Source organism: Colias croceus, chromosome 7 (genome assembly GCF_905220415.1).
Source record: "Colias croceus chromosome 7, ilColCroc2.1".
NCBI classification, from domain to species: domain Eukaryota; kingdom Metazoa; phylum Arthropoda; class Insecta; order Lepidoptera; family Pieridae; genus Colias; species Colias croceus.
Genome location: NC_059543.1, coordinates 5,678,680 through 5,698,536, shown reverse-complemented (window position 1 = coordinate 5,698,536; position 19,857 = coordinate 5,678,680). Strand labels below are relative to the sequence as shown.

The following is a 19,857-nucleotide window of genomic DNA, read 5'->3' as shown; positions in this document are numbered from 1 at the left end:
CATACGTAAAATTATTAACGACGTCCGTCTGTCTCTCCGTTATCTATGTTTTCACGGTTATGTATACCTAACCACTGATTTGGATGAAATTTATAATAAAGATAGTTTAACCACGTTCAAACATAGCATTTTTGTTAAAAAAATAACCCCTACAGGGTTGAAATAGGCGATGGCTAGTAATTAAATAATTTATGAAACTTAAATATATCAGAATCAGCACCAATACCAATCTTTAACAATTATGTAACGTTTAGAATTAAAGCTAAACTAAAGTTATAATCACATTAAACACATCTTAATTGAGTTATTATGTACAGGTAAGGACCTATTTAAGCCTTCGTTCCATGGATGTAAGCTGAAACAAAAAGTTGTTATAAATATTTTTTCTCACAATTTAAAATGCTTTGACATAATATCAATAAATAAACATTGTTATGGATATAACAACTATAAAATCTTGTTTGAATAAAGGTTAGGAGAAAGCAGTGCATATAAAAAGGGTATATTTTGAGAGCATGAACGGCAAAAATGCGGAAATTAAAACTTCCTAATTTCCTGCCACTAGCCGTACGTATTTGGAAATTCTAATGTAAGTTTGAACATTCTACATTAAACGGAATATGGTTTGAATAAAAAATAACTTTGTTACAACCATAAATTTACAAATGTGGTATAATTTGTATGGAAAAAATATTTTGCTGTATTAAGACAAAAAGTTCTTTCGCACACCATGCAGTGCAGTTCGATCCAACTTGAGAGATACGAATACGATAGAGAACGAACGGGCGGTAAGCTAGTGTGTCTAATAAAGATTTAATGTTTATTACGACCATAATATAATATCAGCATTCATATAAAAATTAAATATCCTATAAATTTCATAGGGTCATTAATAAATCTCTCTAAGCTTTATCCGCGTCGTCAATTATCTAGAAGGACAGATAATCTACTTCAGGGTAAAGAATATCGATCACTGGAACATGTATAATGCATCTGCCCCGTATTCCACAAGCTTACATGGGACTTAGCTTTTCGGATAGGTACATACCAAATACGTAACCATTTTTCTTATACGAATCGATTGAAGAGTTTTCGAATCAATTCCAAAATTAAATTATGGTAGAATGTGTATTAATTAATTTATTAAATTATATAAACAAAATCCATTCGTCCTAACATATTTCATTTCAGAAAAATAATGTTTCCTACTGAAATAATTGTAGTTTTATTTGTAATCGTCGACAAAGAAGCTCACGGGGCGCCTGATAGTAAACACTTCCACCGCCCATGACCATTTGCAGAGGCTACCGGTCATTTACAGACCTTATCTTTGCCTTTACAAAAGGATTGCCGATGAATACAGACCTCCAGTGCGTCCATAAAAAACTAAAATTGCTGCTACTACTTCAAGCTATCATCGTGGATCTGTGGTTCTTCCCCGGTGCGAGCTTGGCCAATACGAATCGTGCTCGACTCCTACACAATTGGGTGCAAACACTTCAGACACAAAAGCAATAATTTTTTCTTTGTAGGTACTATTAATTTGAATTACCATCATACGTCCGATGCGGGCACTTGGGGCAGCTAGCAGGCAAAAGCGGTCTCGGCTGGCGGCTCTGCTCCCGATACATATGGGGCCATTCTGCCACTGCATTTCCTCTTGACCCGATGAGCGCCTCTATACCTGTAGATACACAGACTATACGGACATTATACGAATAGTTCTTCTGGGAAAATTTTATTAATATACTAGTTGTGCGGTTTCACCTGTGGGAAAATGCATGGTATTTATTTATTATTATATTCTTCATTGCTCTTAGAATTTTAAAATAAAGCTTAACTTAAACTAAGAATATATTTAAACAATAGCCGGTCTTATCGCTATACAGCGATTTCTTCCAGACAACCAGACAAAGGTACGGTACGAAGAGTAATAAAAATAGAGGAAAGAAGAAATTATTTCTATAGCGCATGTGTGATTCACCTATATTTATCCGTCCAGTAGTTATTTCGTGAAAAATTAGCATACATATTCATACATTCATCCTCCCATTTCGCATTTATAACATTAGTAGGATAATATTTTTGGACTAATAATAATAATATGGACATAAATCTAAATCAATGTAGGAGTGATATTTATTGAGACTTTCGGTATAACCCTCATAACAGGATCTGTAATAAATCGGTTATAAATGACACTTGTGTTATGAAAGTATCAGAATACATGCTTGTTAGCCTTTATTTTTTTAGGGTTCTGTATCTAAAAGGAAAAAAGGAACCCTTTTGAGACTTCACTGTCTATCTGTCTAGTGTCTGTACGTTTGTCTGTCAGCAGGCCCTGAACCTGTACGGGAACTTTTTTTTTTAAATCATGATAATATTGTAAAATACATTTGTTATGTAGTATTGCCGTTCAAAATAAACCGTTCTAAAAAAATTATAGAGAAATGCAAAAACTGAAATTCCTGTACTTTTGAATTCTCATCTGCACTCAGGTGACGGCATAGAGCTGAATCTTATTATTTTATGCTCTTATATCGTTCTAGATAGGTCACCTGGAGGTTCAAATGACCCATTACTTTTTCAACATGGGCCTGTAGTCTAATAGTTTTTCAATAATCAATAAGCCAGCCTATTTTAATAAATCCTTATATAAAGAGTACCCAACCGTGCTTCTTATTTAGAAGTTCTCATAATACATAAGAGTTAAAACGTTTAGATGTCACTAACATCTGAAGGTCTCAGACCTTTGTCTGATAAACGATTGTATAAACAACTTTAATTAAGAGAGTGATTTGCCAATTTTCTCGGAAGTCCCTAATTGCTTAAATCACGTGGATTTACCTTATTAATCTCTTACTTAAACCCACACTTATATGAACTATCAGAGTGATTAATCTAAAGCCTTAACAAGGAAAAACAGGACATACCATTATCAACATGAAAACCAATGTGAAAATAAAAATTATTATTTATTGTTCCGATAGGTATATTTAATTTGTATTGCAGGAATGAAAAGTTCATAGAACGAATAGCTTATGAACGTAATTGTGATAAGAATTGTAAAATGGCTAAAAAGCCATGTCGATGGAACTTCACTAAGAGGAATTTTGTTTACCTTATTTACCGGAGTTGTAAACTATTTTTGCGCTTTAAAAATTGTTACTTGTAAGCCAATAGAACTTGTGTAGTCAAACAAATCTGTAGGTACACAGTTTGAAATTATATTATGCTTGTTTTTAACCTTCAAACTTCCGTGCAAAGTTGTATTTTAATGCATTTAGCATAAAACATATTTTGGCTTCCAAAGTTCGTATTTTTCGCTACATTCGAAATGTATTCAGTAAACAAACCTAGTGGGAAAGCTTCGTTTATTTTCCGTTTCTCTATATTTTCAGTTTAAAGTCCAACTTTTAATACGTAGAAATTGAATTGGTAATTCTTAACCTACGCTTCTGTCTGTATTTATTTCACGTGAGAGGTTAAACCTTAATTACTAGGCATATAACATTTGGCTTATACCATTGTATGATAAATTTACATTTGAAACACGTTTTAATCATTGTTTTTAGCAACATTATTTACCTGAAAAGTATATTACCTATATCTGTACTTTGTTGAACAAGTTTAATTGTATTAAGTGATTGATGATAACAGGTTTTGTCTATTTAAAGTACTAGAAGGCCCTATTTTAGTAAATGCTATTACTATCTTAGAAGCTAGCTACTAGTTATTATTCTGTGGTAAAGGTAAAAAACCAACGTCGAAAAATTGTCATTTAAAATTAATTAGAAAACTGTGCGTGTGTACCATACCTATTAATGTTAAAGCAGTTGAAAAACGTTTTGTTTATGAAACATTATTTTTGAAAAACATGTTATTTTTTCAGTAGTGGGGATGGAAATAACAACTTCTGATGCAAGTATTTCTGAAGGACACACCTATGTAATTTAGATTAAAAATTAAATAAAATCTTTTAATTCGGGCACTAGAGAATTTGAATAATCTTAAGCGAAAACACTTTAAATTTTGTATTCAGATTTGTATAGAAATTAAAATACATATTCAAACTAATTATAAAGTGAAACTGTATTTAGGTACACCTAATTCAAAGTTAAGTTTATTAAATAAACAGAAACAGTGTTTATTCGTAGTACGTAATAACGAACTTAATGTGGAAATATATGACTGTACATTTTGATACAATTCATTTAACAAACTACACTAGAAATGGACACATATACATTATACATTATCGTAGTGCAAGGAAACACAGGAGTTTATTACGCTGTGGCTTGTGAACTCATGTTATTATTTTAGTAATAGCTAATTTCTAATAATTATTCTGCCTACACAGTACACAGCCTAGCTGTATGAAATATAATTTAAGAACAACATTCATTGACCTACCGGATGTTAAAAAATATATGATAAAAATGTATAAAACCGTTACCTACGAGAAAGTCTGTTACAATCACTATGAATCCATAAAAAAATAAAAAAATCGATCAAGCCATTTTGGAAGAGTTGATTATATAATATATATTGTGGCTTGTGAATGTTTTATAGATAACTAGCTTTCCACCCGCAGCTTCGCCCACGCAGTCAAAGAAAAACCCGCATAGTTCCCGTTACCGTGGGATTTCTGGGATAAAACCTATCCTATTTCCCGAGATAAAAAGTAGCCTATGTCCTTTCTCGGGTATCAAAATATCACCATACCAAATTTCATGAAAATTGGTTCAGTAGTTTAGGCGTGATTGAGTAACAGACAGACAGACAGAGTTACTTTCGCATTTATAATATTAGTATGGATAAGACACAAGATATTATTTGATTTATTAACCCGGTTGCCGCAGTGCTTAGTGAATTAGACAATAGTTTCAGAGTTGTGTCTGTGGTTACAGCATTGCGTACACTAGGTACTTACTTACATTAGTTTTAATCACTTCGGCTGTATTTTTTCCACGCAACGGAAAAATACGTTTCCTGTATTTTCGTAGAGTTATAATATGTTAAATATTATCATTAGTTTTAGTAATATCATTTGTATTTATTGGAAAAACTTAAAAGAGTTTTCAATTGTCTAAGTTTTTCACAGTAAGTACAAGCTTTTCCACGTTTATACCAAATAATTGCTGGCTGATCAGTTGATCACCTACTTGTCCCCAAATAAAAATCGATCAATGAAACATAATATGTATGCATAATGCCCCATACCCCACTAGAAGACAGAACTTTGCACACTTGTGATTATGATGTTATATATTGTGGAAAAAGTGCTACTACAGTACCTACGAATGATTTCAATCCAACAAACAAAAAATATGTTATTTGTCACTGCAGTATAATGTTGCATAACTTTAAAATCACTGCGGCGTTTTGTGGACGATTTTAAGTTATTGCTAGTAACTTGTAAATAGCTTTCGTCTCTCTGATATATTTTTCTTGATGCAAGATAAATTGCCAAGCGTTTTTAATCTGCTAGTAACTTATACGTTATGTAAGTTATGTAACTTTGGGTTGAAAAATTGAGAAGATTCAATTCTGAAGTTTATAATTATATCATCACCACGAAGGCGACGATAGTATTTAGCTACCTTACCTTACTATCTGACATTCTTACATGGATATCCAATCCTTCATTTATTTATTTTTTTAATATTTTAACGCGAAATAAAAGTAATAAATTAATAATATTCTATTCGTAGTATGTAATTTGTGTTCTGCAGTAGGTAATATGCACGCGAAGCTTTATTAATATCCGTTTAACAATGGCCGCTTCTCACGGTTAATGAAATTAATGTCTGAAATGAAATCTTTTTGCATTTGAATTATTATTCTATCTTCTATTGAATTCTACCTATTTATTATCTGTAAGTAGATAAAAGCCTTGTGTTCAACGCAGCTATTACATTATAATTATTTACTATGCTAATAACTCGGTTGATGAGTATTAAAATATTATATTCGTACATAAATACAATACATTTTATTTCAAATAAACTTTATGATGTTTTTACTTATCTGTTTGCTTGTCTGCTAGTACACAATGAGTATATATATAGTTTTACAAATTTTTAATATTCTCCTTTTCTACGCTTTAGGTACTTATCTAAAAAATAAAAATATTATAATCACAGCATCAGCACAACAACAGATTGAAATTACTTGTGATAAAGTAGCCGGATTAGAGAGCAAGGACATTTAAAAGCCTTGTTCAAAAAAGTATAATTATAATTAAACCCAAACGGATTAACGTCTACACAACATTTAAGAAGTTTTCTCTTGAAAATATTATGAAGATATCTTTCATCATATCATATCATTAAGTCTAAAGCAAAGTTTGTAAAATATGTAGCTTATTTTAATTTCGAAAACACGATTAATCTTGAATCCTAAAATCTATATATATAAAACTCAAAGGTGACTGATATAGTGATCTATCAACGCACAGCCCAAACCTCTGGACGTATCGGGCTGAAATTTGGCATGCAGGTAGATGTCATAACGTAGGCGTCCCCTAAAAAAGGATTTCCCGAAATTCTTGCGAGAACGGGGAAAAACGGGGATGCACGAACAAAGTCGTGGGCGGAAGCTAGTAACATATAAGTTCAAAGGTTTTTACGTTAAAAATGTACTGTTTAATCAGTAAAATGATTGGAGCACCACGCATGTATATTTAAACTTTTAAAATGAATGAGAATATTGGTTTAAATTGCGAGTGTAGGAAGAAAATATTCTAAAAACGATTTTGGTGACTTTTTCTTGTGAAAGTATATGAATTTATCTAAAAATAAACATAAAGTATAATATAAGGAATTAATAACGCATTATACTAGAAATACCGATATGAAATTGTGATGACAATAAACATTAATTGAAGTGCTTTCAAGTTTCTAGTTCTAAATGACTCTATTGTTAATCGATTGATACCAAATAATAATTACGTTAACGAGTAAAAACCTGATCGGGATCTGCTGCCAGACTGGGAGACGCAATCAGGGGGAGACTCTGGCAGCGCGGGCTTGCGTCTGATGCAGACGTCTCGCCATCTGCAGAATATGGCTGTGCGGAAGTATGAGCGAAACCTGTCCACAGAAAAGAATTATTATTAAGTTAAATTAGTTAAATATAAGCATTTCATGTTCTTATACCTAGCTGTGTGTAGCGCGGTTTCACCCGCGGACGAACCTTCGGGAAATCATACATATATATACCTAGCTCATGACGAGCAATTCTGTTATGTTAGCTGCCTGCCAAGTATTATAGGTATCCGTTAAGTGATTTTCCAGTAAAAGAATAATAAACATGCATAAATCCTCACAAACTTTCACATTAATAGTTGGCAGAAGGAAGTAAGTTTTTGTTCCTCTTATTATTTGCGATTAATGCTCTACGTAGTTTCAAGTTATTCTGTGGCTAAACTTTAGAATTAAAATTTGTAGTCAACGCCTAAAATCACCTACTTTAATATTATATAGATATACTAGCTTGCCGCCCGCGGCTTCACCCACTTTGTCTAAAACCTAATAAATTGCATACTAAAACCACTCTATCACTCTATCTATTAAAAAAACTGCATCAAAATCCGTTGCGTAATTTTAAAAATTAAAGCATACAAAGGGACATAGGGATAGAAAAAGCGACTTTGTTTTATACTATGTAGTGATGAATTGTCGGATATATAGGAATTTACGCGAATTACGTGGATTACACTTAAAAGTACTTAAATAAACATTGAATTCACAAAATTTAAATAAAATTGTATGTAGCCGGACATTGCGGTACAATGATTTATTCTGAGGTTAACCCGTTTATCTATGTTCTCTGTACATGGTTACTCCGAACTTATATGATATGGATAAAAATGTATACCACATTTAAGGCCAAAACCTATTTAAATAGAAAGAAAGAAAGAAAGAAAGAAAATACATTTATTTGTACCGATGCACATCCATACTAATATTATAAATGCGAAAGTAACTCTGTCTGTCTGTTACTCAATCACGCCTAAACTACTGAACCAATTTTCATGAAATTTGGTATGGAGATATTTTGATACCCGAGAAAGGACATAGGCTATTTTTTATCCCGGGAAAATGACGCGATCCCGGAAATCCCACGGGAACGGGAACTATGCGGGTTTTTCTTTGACTGCGCGGGCGAAGCCGCGGGCGGAAACCTAGTTAATACATAATAGCAAATTTAGCTAAATCCGTTCAGTAAACGTACACGGTACACCAAATCGATGCAAAGTTTTGAATTTATTTTATGTTGGTTCAGTTTATAATAATAAATAACGCTTTTGAATAGATTCTAATTTCTATTCATTACATTTATCCTTTTTTACGTGTGAATTGCGTATATAAAGCTATACATAGTGTGAATAAAGATTGAACTAAACTCATAGGGTCACTAAGTTTTCTCGTTAATTTTATATCTTTCAACCCATGCACTCACTCAATTAACCGCATTGTATTTTATCAATTTAACATTCAAATGTTGAATGGTGAAAAGCAAAACCGACAACACTATTGTGTTACTATTCTCTTTACACTACGCTTCTATTGAGCAGCCCAAATTTTAATTAAGCACATATAATATATAATATAGTTTGAATACCAATTTTATTTTCGTGTGTAAATATAATATATTTAAACTTAGTATAATTTTTAAATTTTCTAGATAAACCATCATAAAAAATCGCCCAAAGCTTAAAAAAACTTATATTTTATTCTCAATTAATTTATCTCTGATTCTGCGAATAGATCTCAGTGAATTTCGATTGTCTTGAAAAAGGAGATTACCAAAACGTCAAGAAAAATCCACAATTTGTGAAACAGATAAAAAAATGTGTGCGTGTACAGTGTACTAGTAACACACGTAAGAAGTGAAACTTCTTTATGACCTTATTTTTCAAAAAATAATTTACTACATGCAACTTTACAGAAATACGTCGAATCACGCGTGGTAGGGATAAAAAAAAGATGGCGAGTGACGGAAAAATGTCACGCGTAACGAAAAAATGTTACCTACACTAAATTTTTTTCCAACCCCGACAAAGAAGTTTCACTTCAAAAACCGTTCTAATTGGGAAGGCTTAGGTACTGATTTATTTATTTAAATTTACATACAATACTATGAAGATTGTGGATGTAAAGTTCAATATAAATTTTTTTCATTACGTTTTAACTACACAATAAAAAATTTATTAGATGATAGTAAATCGCATATTTTCTCTTAGGAAATGGGTTTATGGGTCGTAATATTAAGATGGCTTCGCTATAAAGTTTAAACGTAAACTTCGAAAAGGCTTGAAGGTTTTATAAGTTTCTGATATATTTATAAAGTATCCTTATGTTCATAAACCACAAATTTTCCATATAATTAATAGGTTTTTCCAATAATGACTGACTATCCGATGGTGGATTTTAATTAATCCAGACTGATTATTACACGATAAATGAAATTTTCGTATTGATATGAGTATTGTAAATATCACGCTCAGTGTGGCTAGTGTGAGTTTTCATCGAGTACGAAACGTTACTATCGCGTCTGCGTCACAGCGAAATTTGTATGGGGAAACAAAGCTTCCCCATACGTGCGCTAGGGGCGCTGTTCGATTTCCCATACTAATTCGGCTGTGACGCAGACGCAATAGTAACGTTTCGTACTCGATCAAACTCACACTAGGGGTACAGGTTCATACCACCATTCTCACTAATGTTACTAATATTATGAACGCGAAAGTTCGTGAGGATATATGTTTGTTATTCTTTCACGCGAATATACTATAGGCAAGGATGTAGCTTATGTCAACTTATGTACCAGATTCACTACATAGTATAAAACAAAGTCGCTTTCTCTGTCCCTACGTCCCTTTGTATGCTTAAACCTTTAAAACTACGCAACGGATTTTGATGCGGTTTTTTTAATAGATAGAGTGATTTAAGAGGAAGGTAAATATAATAATATCATTTGTTTGGTTTTAGACAGCGGGCAAAGCCGCGTGTGGTAAGCACAACACATACTATATAGAACAAAACAATAGTTTAAAGTTACGGCGCGCGTCGGTAGAAATTCTATCCTTTATAAAATTAATAAGAACCGTCACCTTCAATAATGTTAGGCTTTCTAACTTGTCAGGATTATAAATTAACTTCAATTACTTTGGTCGACGAGCCAAAAACTGTAACGAAGCGATCAAGCCTGTAACTTACAATGAAGTTAATAGGTGTTTTAATAATGTAATATTATTATCTACTTGACATTTTACTTTTCATTATATTTTCTTATGAAAAAGCCTCTGTATTGTTCTAGCAATAAATGCTTTATGATCTCTTGAGTATACAGTATACTCTCGACTTTACTCTTAATCCTTCTTTGTTCCTTTTGTGTTGTTATTTGGGCTTCTATATGTTTTGTATATGATATTCACATTAGGGATAAGGCAAAACATATTAAATACTGCTTATATTTGTTTCTCAAGAAACAGATTCATTTAGCTAGTAGCTTTGTTTGATTAAAATGAACCTCTAGTAAATTAATAATGTGAATGATTTAAAATTAAAGAAAGAATTGAAAGTGAATAGAAAATAGGATCGCTATTTACGGTGTGTAAACCGCTTGATAAGTTAGTTAGTAACAGGCTATACTATTAATGCCTTCTAGTAGAAGTTCCTACGGTTACTTCTCACTTGCCAATATTGAGCCTAAGCAGTGTGACAAGCACTAAGCACTTAGTACAAAGCCTACGTAACAGGCAATAATAGACGTTGTTAAATGGATACTTACTTCGCATTCATCCAATAATATATAATTGGGTTCACCATCGCATTGGCCATGGCTAGCCAATAGAAACCGAGGTATACGTGTTGTATATATTTCACATACAGCACTGAAGGATTGAAGTGAGTGTAAATGAAGTATGTGTGGTATGGCAGCCAACAAATGCCGAAGATAATTATCACAAGTATGAACATCTTCACAACCTGTTAAACAAATAGAAACACATTATTGATATGAAATAAAATAAGGTAATATAAATCTTGTTAATGAAACTAAAATGGCTTTTATGAACGGTAGATTAAATTACTTACAACTAATTAGCGTTTCTTATTACACCAAGAAATTATTTATAATTATACGATAAACATTATAAAAAATTTTATAAGACGGTAATCGGTATACTTAAACAATATTTTTTTTATCACAATAATTATTGACATTAATATTTTTATCTTTCAATAAAATTAAGTATTTCTTAAATATGATTTCACTAAGAAGATTTAATTTCTAGTATTTGTGTCATCATTATTAGTGTGTGGATAAATTGAAATGAGAACGCAATCTCGCTGCCTCGTGTAGAACTGTTTTCAATTGTAGTCAGTTGCTAATCATTGAACAACTGCTGCGTATTTTTTATCTGCACATTCTTCTAATAAGTAGTAGTAAGTCAGTAAACTTAGTTGCAAGTTTTCTGCAAAAAAAAATAATATAGATACATTTAAGTGAAGTCCCGTGTCCCCATATTGGGGTAAGGGGCAGATGCATTATGCCTACATCTGTTTCATTGATCGATTTTCTTTAGGGACAAGTAGGTGATCAGCCTTCTGTGTACTACCAGACCGAGACATTTTTTTTTCTTTGTCTCCACCGGGAATCGAACCCAGGACCCCTCGGTTCTACGTTCACGCGTCAACCACTGTACCAAGAAGGCGGTCAAAATAATATACATAGGTATAATTGAATCTATACAGGGTGTAATCGTTAAGTGTGCACAGGCGATTATTCCGTAACTATTACAGATATCAAAAAACTTTAAACTTATATCGAAAGTATTTAACCTAATGAGTAAAATGGCCATAATAAATTTTTAAAAATAAAACGAGAAATATCTAAAAAATTAACTTGAAACCCTCCCATACATTTAGTATGAGATACGAATATCTCATGTACATGGGTTGATCCAAAAGTAATGATAATCAATATTAAACAAGGTCATTACAGTTATAATAATTATGTAGTTCTCTAGATAGTCTTCTAACTAGAAAATATACTTCAATATTTTTTTTCCTAAACTTAAAAAAAAAATTTGACTTCATCCACAAAAACCCCTCCACGCGGCCATCACTTCGCTGTCGTCTTAAAATAATTTATTGCTAAGAAAGTGTTTCTTGTGCCGAGGAAAGAGATAAAAGTAAATAGGAGCTAGATCTAAAAAATAGGGTAGGTATTCAAGCATTTGGAATGCCGATTTTTGAATGGCAGCCATCGCAACTGACGCTTTGTGATCTGGTGCGTTGTCTTGGTGAAACAGCGTTCAGGTCCGCAGTTTGCCATGTCTCTTTTCCTTACTAACCTACCGCAATCTTTTAATTTGGTCTGTTTAGTAAGAGCCCAATAAAGTGGCTACCTTTTTAAAATATTCCACCATAATTATTTCTTCAGCGTCCCAAAAAACTACCGCTTTAATCTAACCTACTGATTTTCACTTTGAATTTCTTCATCGTCATTTTGGAAGCTCGCATCCAGGACATTGATTGTTTTTTGGTTTCAGCATAAACATGGTGAACTCGGGTAACGTCCATGATCACAAAACGTGACAAAAAATTATCCTGATATCATGAAAAATTTAGAAATTTACCCTCTACATGTCGAATCGTTGTTTCTTCTTTTCGTCGGGAAACATTCTGGCACGCACGGTTCACATTCAAATTAATGTAAATAATTGGAAACGTGGCCTGTTGATATGATTTTTTTGTGATTACTTAGTGAATACATGAGCAAGCAAAAAACATTTATTTTATATTTTTATGTGCACAGGAAATACCCAATTATCATTACTTTTGGATCAACCTAGTACATTTAATATGAAAGATTTTAGCTTTTTCTTTCTTTTTTTGGTTTTCTGCTTTAATTACTTCGCAAATTTGAAGGGAAGTTCATTTACAAACTGTAAATAGAGCTCCTCATTGTATTGCACAATGAGGACATCACTTCGAAAATCTGCTATGAATACAAAATGTATGGGAAATAAAATGTATGGGAGCGTTTAATGTAACATTTTTGGATATTTCTCGTTTTATTTTTAAAAAATTATTATGGCCATTTTACTCATTAGGTTAAGTACTTTCGATATCAGTTTAAAGTTTTTTGGTATCTGCAATAGTTACGGAATAATCGCTTGTGCACACTTAACGATTACACCCTGTATAATATGATCCTTTTTTGTAATACGAATAAGTTACAATAAGCATCTTTCCACTATATAGTGTCTTATAATAATATAATAAGGTAGAGAATTTATTCAATTTATAAATCTTCATCTTTTCGTAAATTAGATTTACGTCTGTCTCTTCGATAAATCCGCATGTTTTTCATATAAATTGTAACATTCAAATTCAATTTAGTTCCACTCACTTTGGAGACATAGTGAAATAATATGAATACGATAACCCTTGATGATAATCTACACTACTCAATAATAATATTATAAAGAGGAAAACTTTGTTTGTTTGTTTGATTGTAATGAATAGGCTCATAAACTACTGGACCGATTTTAAAAATTCTTTCACCATTCGAAAGCTACATTATCCACGAGTATTATAGGATAGGTTTTATCCTGAAAATTCCACGGGAACGGGAACTATGCGAATGCGTTTTTCTTTGAAACCGCGGGTGGAGCCGCCGGCGGAAAGCTAGTCATTGATAAAATAAACCTTAATTTTCTACTATGTAATAAGAATTTTTTGATCAACTTATACACACTTTAGTTGAATGATTAATTTTTAGTTTAGCCACTTTAAACTATAAAACGATGTCACCAGTTATTTTGTGCAGTATTGGAGTAACATCTGCATTCTCAATTAGTATAGGTACTTGTGCATAGCAAACTTAAACATCTACTAAACCAATTTATACATACGTTGACTCTTTTTTTTGGACTATTGAACCTACGCATCCATCATCCTTCTGATGGAAATAAGTGTAATATGTATGTACAGTACTCCCAAACTAATAATGCGCATAGAAAAATTCGTCACTGTTCGGCAACTGTCATATTCCGCGAGCCTCCGAAGATGATACGTATATAGAGTGGTTAAATGTATTTTCTTCATGCATAGTTTATTAGAATTAGGAGTTTTGTTGTGATTTTATGGTAAAATAGATAAGTAACGATAATAATACGAACGTAATTTGTTTCGATAATTCAATGTAAGTTAATATCGAGAATAAGCCACACGATTTCGAATATATAATATCTATATATTCGAAATCGTGTGGCTTTGTGTGGCTGTGTGAATTTTCCAAGTAAATCAATACAACAAATATTATTTTTTGTATTGATTTACTTGGAAAATTCTATACTTAGAACTATTAAAGACACTTTCTGAAGCTGGCGTAATGATGGATGTATGGAAGGTTAAAATAAGACAAGTTTATATTTAAAAAATGATTTTCAAACACTGGTTTACATTTAAATTGTGAAATCTAATCATTAAAATCTCAGTCAAAAGGATTTACAGAATCAGGGATTATCTCTATTTCTGATATAGTAGAATGATCAGAACTTTCATTATGCTCTTACTAATTTTCACTTTCCCCACTGCTATCTACTACCTGTGTAAATAATCATTTTACCGGAAAATTCAACTTTGTAACAAAACTAAGAAGGGTATGGAACAGCAGCTCTATATAATTCCATACAGAGATAATACGTGCGGTCACCACCAATATATAAAGACGACTGACGGATTTTTGAATTTTTTGACTGACGGGCTACCGTCACCTATCGCCCGAATTATTTTCGATTGTGTATGACTCTGAATTGACTCATATTTCTTTCGAACAAGGTGCAAGATGCAAGTGCATTGTTTAGGGCACTTACGATTCAATGATTCGGGGTGATTCGGGTTTTTCTGGAAATACGATAATTAGCGAAGATCTGCATGCGCATTATTACTTTTGGAGTACTGTAGTGTATAATATGACATAATATTGAGGAACTGCTTTATGTTTGACCTACGTTTATTTGCCGAAAGCAGATGGCCACAAGAAACACGAGACTTATATTTTCTAAAAACTATTTCCAAGAAACTGATACTAAAAATATAGGTATAGGTACTTTCAGATACCGTTTACCTAATACTTATACCTTTATTTAGAAATAACAGTCTCTAAAAAAATATAGGTAGTTTATCAACCCGTATTTTCGTAATCCCACTCCCAAATACATGCTGACCTCTTTATAATATCAAAGCTTTAACAAATGTATGCTATTCTATTGACGTCACACTAGATTTAAATAAAAAGGCAAGTCCACATAAAGCAATTGCTGCGCGAAGCAGCTCGGTCAATGTGAACGTGGTACCACAGATTGCTAAATATACTCTGTCCATTATATTATTTGCTTTTTGACAGCTTCACGCCTATGAAGGATTGTATTGTCTATGTTAAAATGTCATACAATTAATAATTTTACTTCATGGACAGGCCCCGCCCACTTAGTGATGTCTACACAAAATTATTCAATGATGGGTCGATAGATTATAATAATCGATAGAAATACTCTGTAATATATATCCGATACAGAAAAACTCTTCTGTTATGTTATATAATTTAAACATAAAGACAACCAAATTGTAAGATAGAAATTAGAAACCAATATATAATAAAATATTAGTTTAGTTTAGTTTTAACATAAAATGCATAGATTTGTGGTCTTTATTACATATCTTATTAGTACGTTTACGTTGTAATTATTATTTACGTACCTGATTCGATTTATGATAATATTTTGAATTTATAATAATTGAAATGGTATCACAATCGATAATCTTTTGGACACCACTTCTGGTATCACCCGTCGAGCTGTCAAAAAGCAATTCTTATAGTGGACAGACTATATGTGTTGCTCGGCCAAGGAAAATTATTACGTGAGCACTGAGCAGTCACTTTCATCGACAGAGCTTAGAGAGGCTTCTTGCTCTATGGGGACCCACCTATTCAATTATACATTAGTTGCTTAATTTACTGGCCAGTACATGTGATTTGCCCTTTATTAAGGAAATTGAAATAGACATGATACATCTTGGCGTGCCATAATCACTCAAACTTGAAATATATCTAGCAAAGCTCTAGGGAAATCACGGAAAAACTGACTTCAAATGTATTAAGACATTAATTTGTAACTGACACCAATGAACTGATGATAAAATAATATTGCGTAATAATTCATTTCAGTATACATTTGAATATTAAGTGGGTATTTGATATTTGTGTCTATTTGAATCTGCATTAGTATACAATATTTAGATCCAGATTGTGTCACAAACAATCTTGCTGAAACAACATACAGTTAAATATGTTTATTTTATTCTTCTGAGGTTTTCTATCCAAACTGTATTCATCTACCATAAAAAAAAATACCATTTTGTAATAAGGCGGCACTTTACTATCTAGTGTAAGGCAATCGGAATATACCTTTCGTTTAGAGCGTATGGAGTCCAACTGTCGTTGAGTCAGTTCCCCTATAGACCGGGAACCCCACAGCACCTTTCCCATGGCTGAATAGAAGTATGTCATACCCAACATTGGAACTGCGTATGTCACTATGAAGAATAGTACTTGGTACCTGTGAGAGAAAAATTATATCCGACTTCAAAACAAAAGAGGCTATATTCGGCCGGTATATTTTTTATGTATGAAGGTACACCGATTTCGCCGATGTTTATCATATGATTTAGGTGATTCTTTGTTGAAAACAAAGGCACGATGTCATGTGATAATGGGTACAATAATGCAAAAATATGAAAGCGTAGAGTAGCGTAAATACAATTCGTTCATATTTATTAAACTACATATAGTTTATGCATCAATATCCAGAAGTATAGAAGAGAGAATAAAACGCAAGTTTTAAAACATTTGCATTAGTTTGCCAAATGTAATGTTTAGTTACGTAAGTATATTAAGAAAAGATTTTCCTTCTTATACATAGTCTAAACTAAATTATTTTTACTATAATTTGACTAAGAATAAATAATTACAACTTGTTTCGTCTTCATCTTAATTGATGTTTTAATATCATAGTTCTGGATCTAAATTAAAAAAGATTCGCAAACAACAGATCTTATTTTAGCGATGAAATTAAATATCTCTTTTATTCTTCATTGGTGTTTGAATTAAATCTGGGCTAAATTAATTCATAGAACTGGTACTGTCATATTAATAGATTTTGTTCTCCATAGTCAAATCTTCCATTTTCTAACTCTACGTGATAGAAGGTACCTAAATGATATAATGCATTTTTTGTAAATCCAAAGCTTATCTTTACATACTCTCTTTATACATATAGGTACTTAGACTACTTGTAATAAAAGGTAGCAAAAAACATTATTATAATACCTATGTAATGTACTAATAATGTACAATGTACATGTAAGGCTGGTTGCAGAGCTTGACCGACCATCAGTGCGTACGTCAATCGCGCTTGTCATATGTATGGAAATTCATAAAACCGTTCATAGCTAGACCGACCATACGCACGCGTATTGTCATGCGCATTAGTGTCATAGTCATACAATAATAATTGTTGATGCGTAACGTCAGGACCGACGGTACGCACTGACGGTCGGTCAAGCTCTGCAACCAGCCTAAACACTTACATAAAATCCAGGTATGAGACGTCTGGCAAACCATCCGGCCATGAAAGTAAGCACGCTGTCTTCAGTTTCCCTTTTGATCTGAAAGCATGTATAATGTTACAATAACATCAAATAAAAATATTCTATATTGTTTCTAGTCGTCTAAGGAAAATCTATTGTAACTAGGAACATATAATAAATAATTGATGACAATTTTGTTTGATTTGTTAAGTCAGAAAATGCAAATACAGAAATTATCAACTGGAATGTTTTTTTTTTTTTTTATAGTGGAGAATGCATTTAGGCATACCCGTTTTATTACCCTGTAAATGTTGTGTTATTAGGAACTCGCAACAAATAAATGCATAACAGGGTATAAATTCAATAAATGTTTCATTCATAATATAATAATATGTATGTATGTATGTGTATTGTGTATGTATATGCCGCTATGAAGCGACAGCAAACGTGTCGGTGACAGCGCACATAAGTTTTGCTTCCAATGCAAATCATTCAATCACGCGATCAATTCAAATCCATTTTTTTTTCGCAGTTTTCATTCATTCATTTTATAGAACTTTCTAGGTCTTAAGAACTTTCTAGGTAATATGAATTTTGCCAACTCACTCTTGGCTAGCGTCACCTAGCGTTGTGAACCCTCATAGAAGGTCCCTGCATTGGGAACGTTATAGATAATATATATGTATGTCGTGGCCATATCGTAGATTTGCTCATTTCATGAAATGACCAATTTAGTTTGGCCAGATCGTTAAATCGTCAACGTTTCACGATTTGGTCATCCACATTTGGCCAGATCGTCGATCTGGCCAAACGTGGATGGCCATTTCACGAAATGCGACCATTTTTGTTTCTTTTAAAAAGCGATTCGCTTCTGGCACTCGCCGGCCGCTGCGGCGGCACGCTCGCTTTGCTCGCTCGGCTCGTGCGTTGTTTATTAAAGTCTAACTTAACCTAACCTATATTTTATACGATCTGGCCAAATGTCGATGACCAAATCGTGAAACGTTGACGATTTAACGATCTGATCAAACTATGTTGGCCATTTCATGAAATGAGCAAATCTACGATATGGCCACGACATATACAGGTTGAATTCTGATGGTGACCATGATTGTCACATATGTATAAAACTAGATGTTGTTGTAACCTAGGGTTTGTGTAAACTAGGTTGAGTTGTTGTCTTGATGTAAACTAGGGTTTTATTCTGATCCTTTTACTGTATATGTACATTTCAAGGAGGATTAGCCTAATTCGCATCTAGAGATTCTCGAGGATTTGCACTCTGCTATTTCTCTCTCATTTTTACCTTTATATTCGAAAAGGAATTATTAATATTTAGCTTATCTTTATGTATATAATACATACTATTAGGCATGATTGTGATCAGCATTACATATAGAATTCGTTAGATTTTTCGCTAAATAAGGACAGGTCTAAAAAATATATTATACTTCTTATGAAAAAGCGTATAAAATTTCACATTCGACTTTACTAGAAATATCTCTTAGCTCGTAACGTTGACGACACTTTTCCCCGCAAAATGCAGGAAAACGATGTTTTATTTACAGTGTTCGTTTGAGATGAAAATGTCAGATTTTACTCAGAGGTTTTATTAAGACGACAGCGGATATCTTTATTTCCACTTTTCTAAATTTACTTTTTACTTTTACATGGTGATTATTTATTCATCTTCCTTAGTCTGTTTTGTTCATGGCAAAGATAATGTCTCGAGGGCTTCTCGAGGGTTTAGCAATAATTCACCAAGTGCGGCGCAAAAAGTTCAAAAAAACATGCCATCTATCAACACTGATGTTTCATGTCTCCGAACATTTTTTTTGTGTATATTATGTACCTATGTCTTATCCATGCCTAATCATTGTTTTTCCTATGCGAAAGCAGTGCTGATAATTGAAAAATAATTCAATATTTGTATACTCGTCTAGTCCTTTCGTTTCTCCTTGCATTACATTACTCTATTACGATTGTAATTCAATTATAATTTACAATTAAGGGCTTCAAATTGAACCAAAAAGAACTAAGAAACCACGAGCACGTAATTTCATAATTGTTAAAGTCTCATTTAAAAAAAGCTCTCGTTCGGAAACGCCAATTCTATTTTCGTTAATTAATAGCATTAAATTGTTTTTAACGAAATACGAAAACCTGACTGTCATTAATTATTTGA

The 19,857-nt window shown here is 32.6% G+C and overlaps 1 protein-coding gene across 1 annotated transcript in view; it reads right to left on the bottom strand.

Annotated features, from left to right (window-relative positions):
• Positions 1-323: 323 nt before the first annotated feature.
• LOC123693285 (tachykinin-like peptides receptor 86C) overlaps positions 324-19,857 on the bottom strand; it is a 61,324-nt gene continuing 41,790 nt past the window's right edge. Inside the window, exons 6-11 of the mRNA XM_045638300.1 lie at positions 17,673-17,750; positions 16,492-16,642; positions 10,801-10,997; positions 6,970-7,094; positions 1,553-1,684; positions 324-355 (exon numbers count right to left, since the gene is read on the bottom strand). Coding sequence (XP_045494256.1) covers positions 330-355; positions 1,553-1,684; positions 6,970-7,094; positions 10,801-10,997; positions 16,492-16,642; positions 17,673-17,750 — 709 coding nt within the window. The 3' untranslated portion in view covers positions 324-329. The remainder of the gene's footprint in view (positions 356-1,552; positions 1,685-6,969; positions 7,095-10,800; positions 10,998-16,491; positions 16,643-17,672; positions 17,751-19,857) is intronic.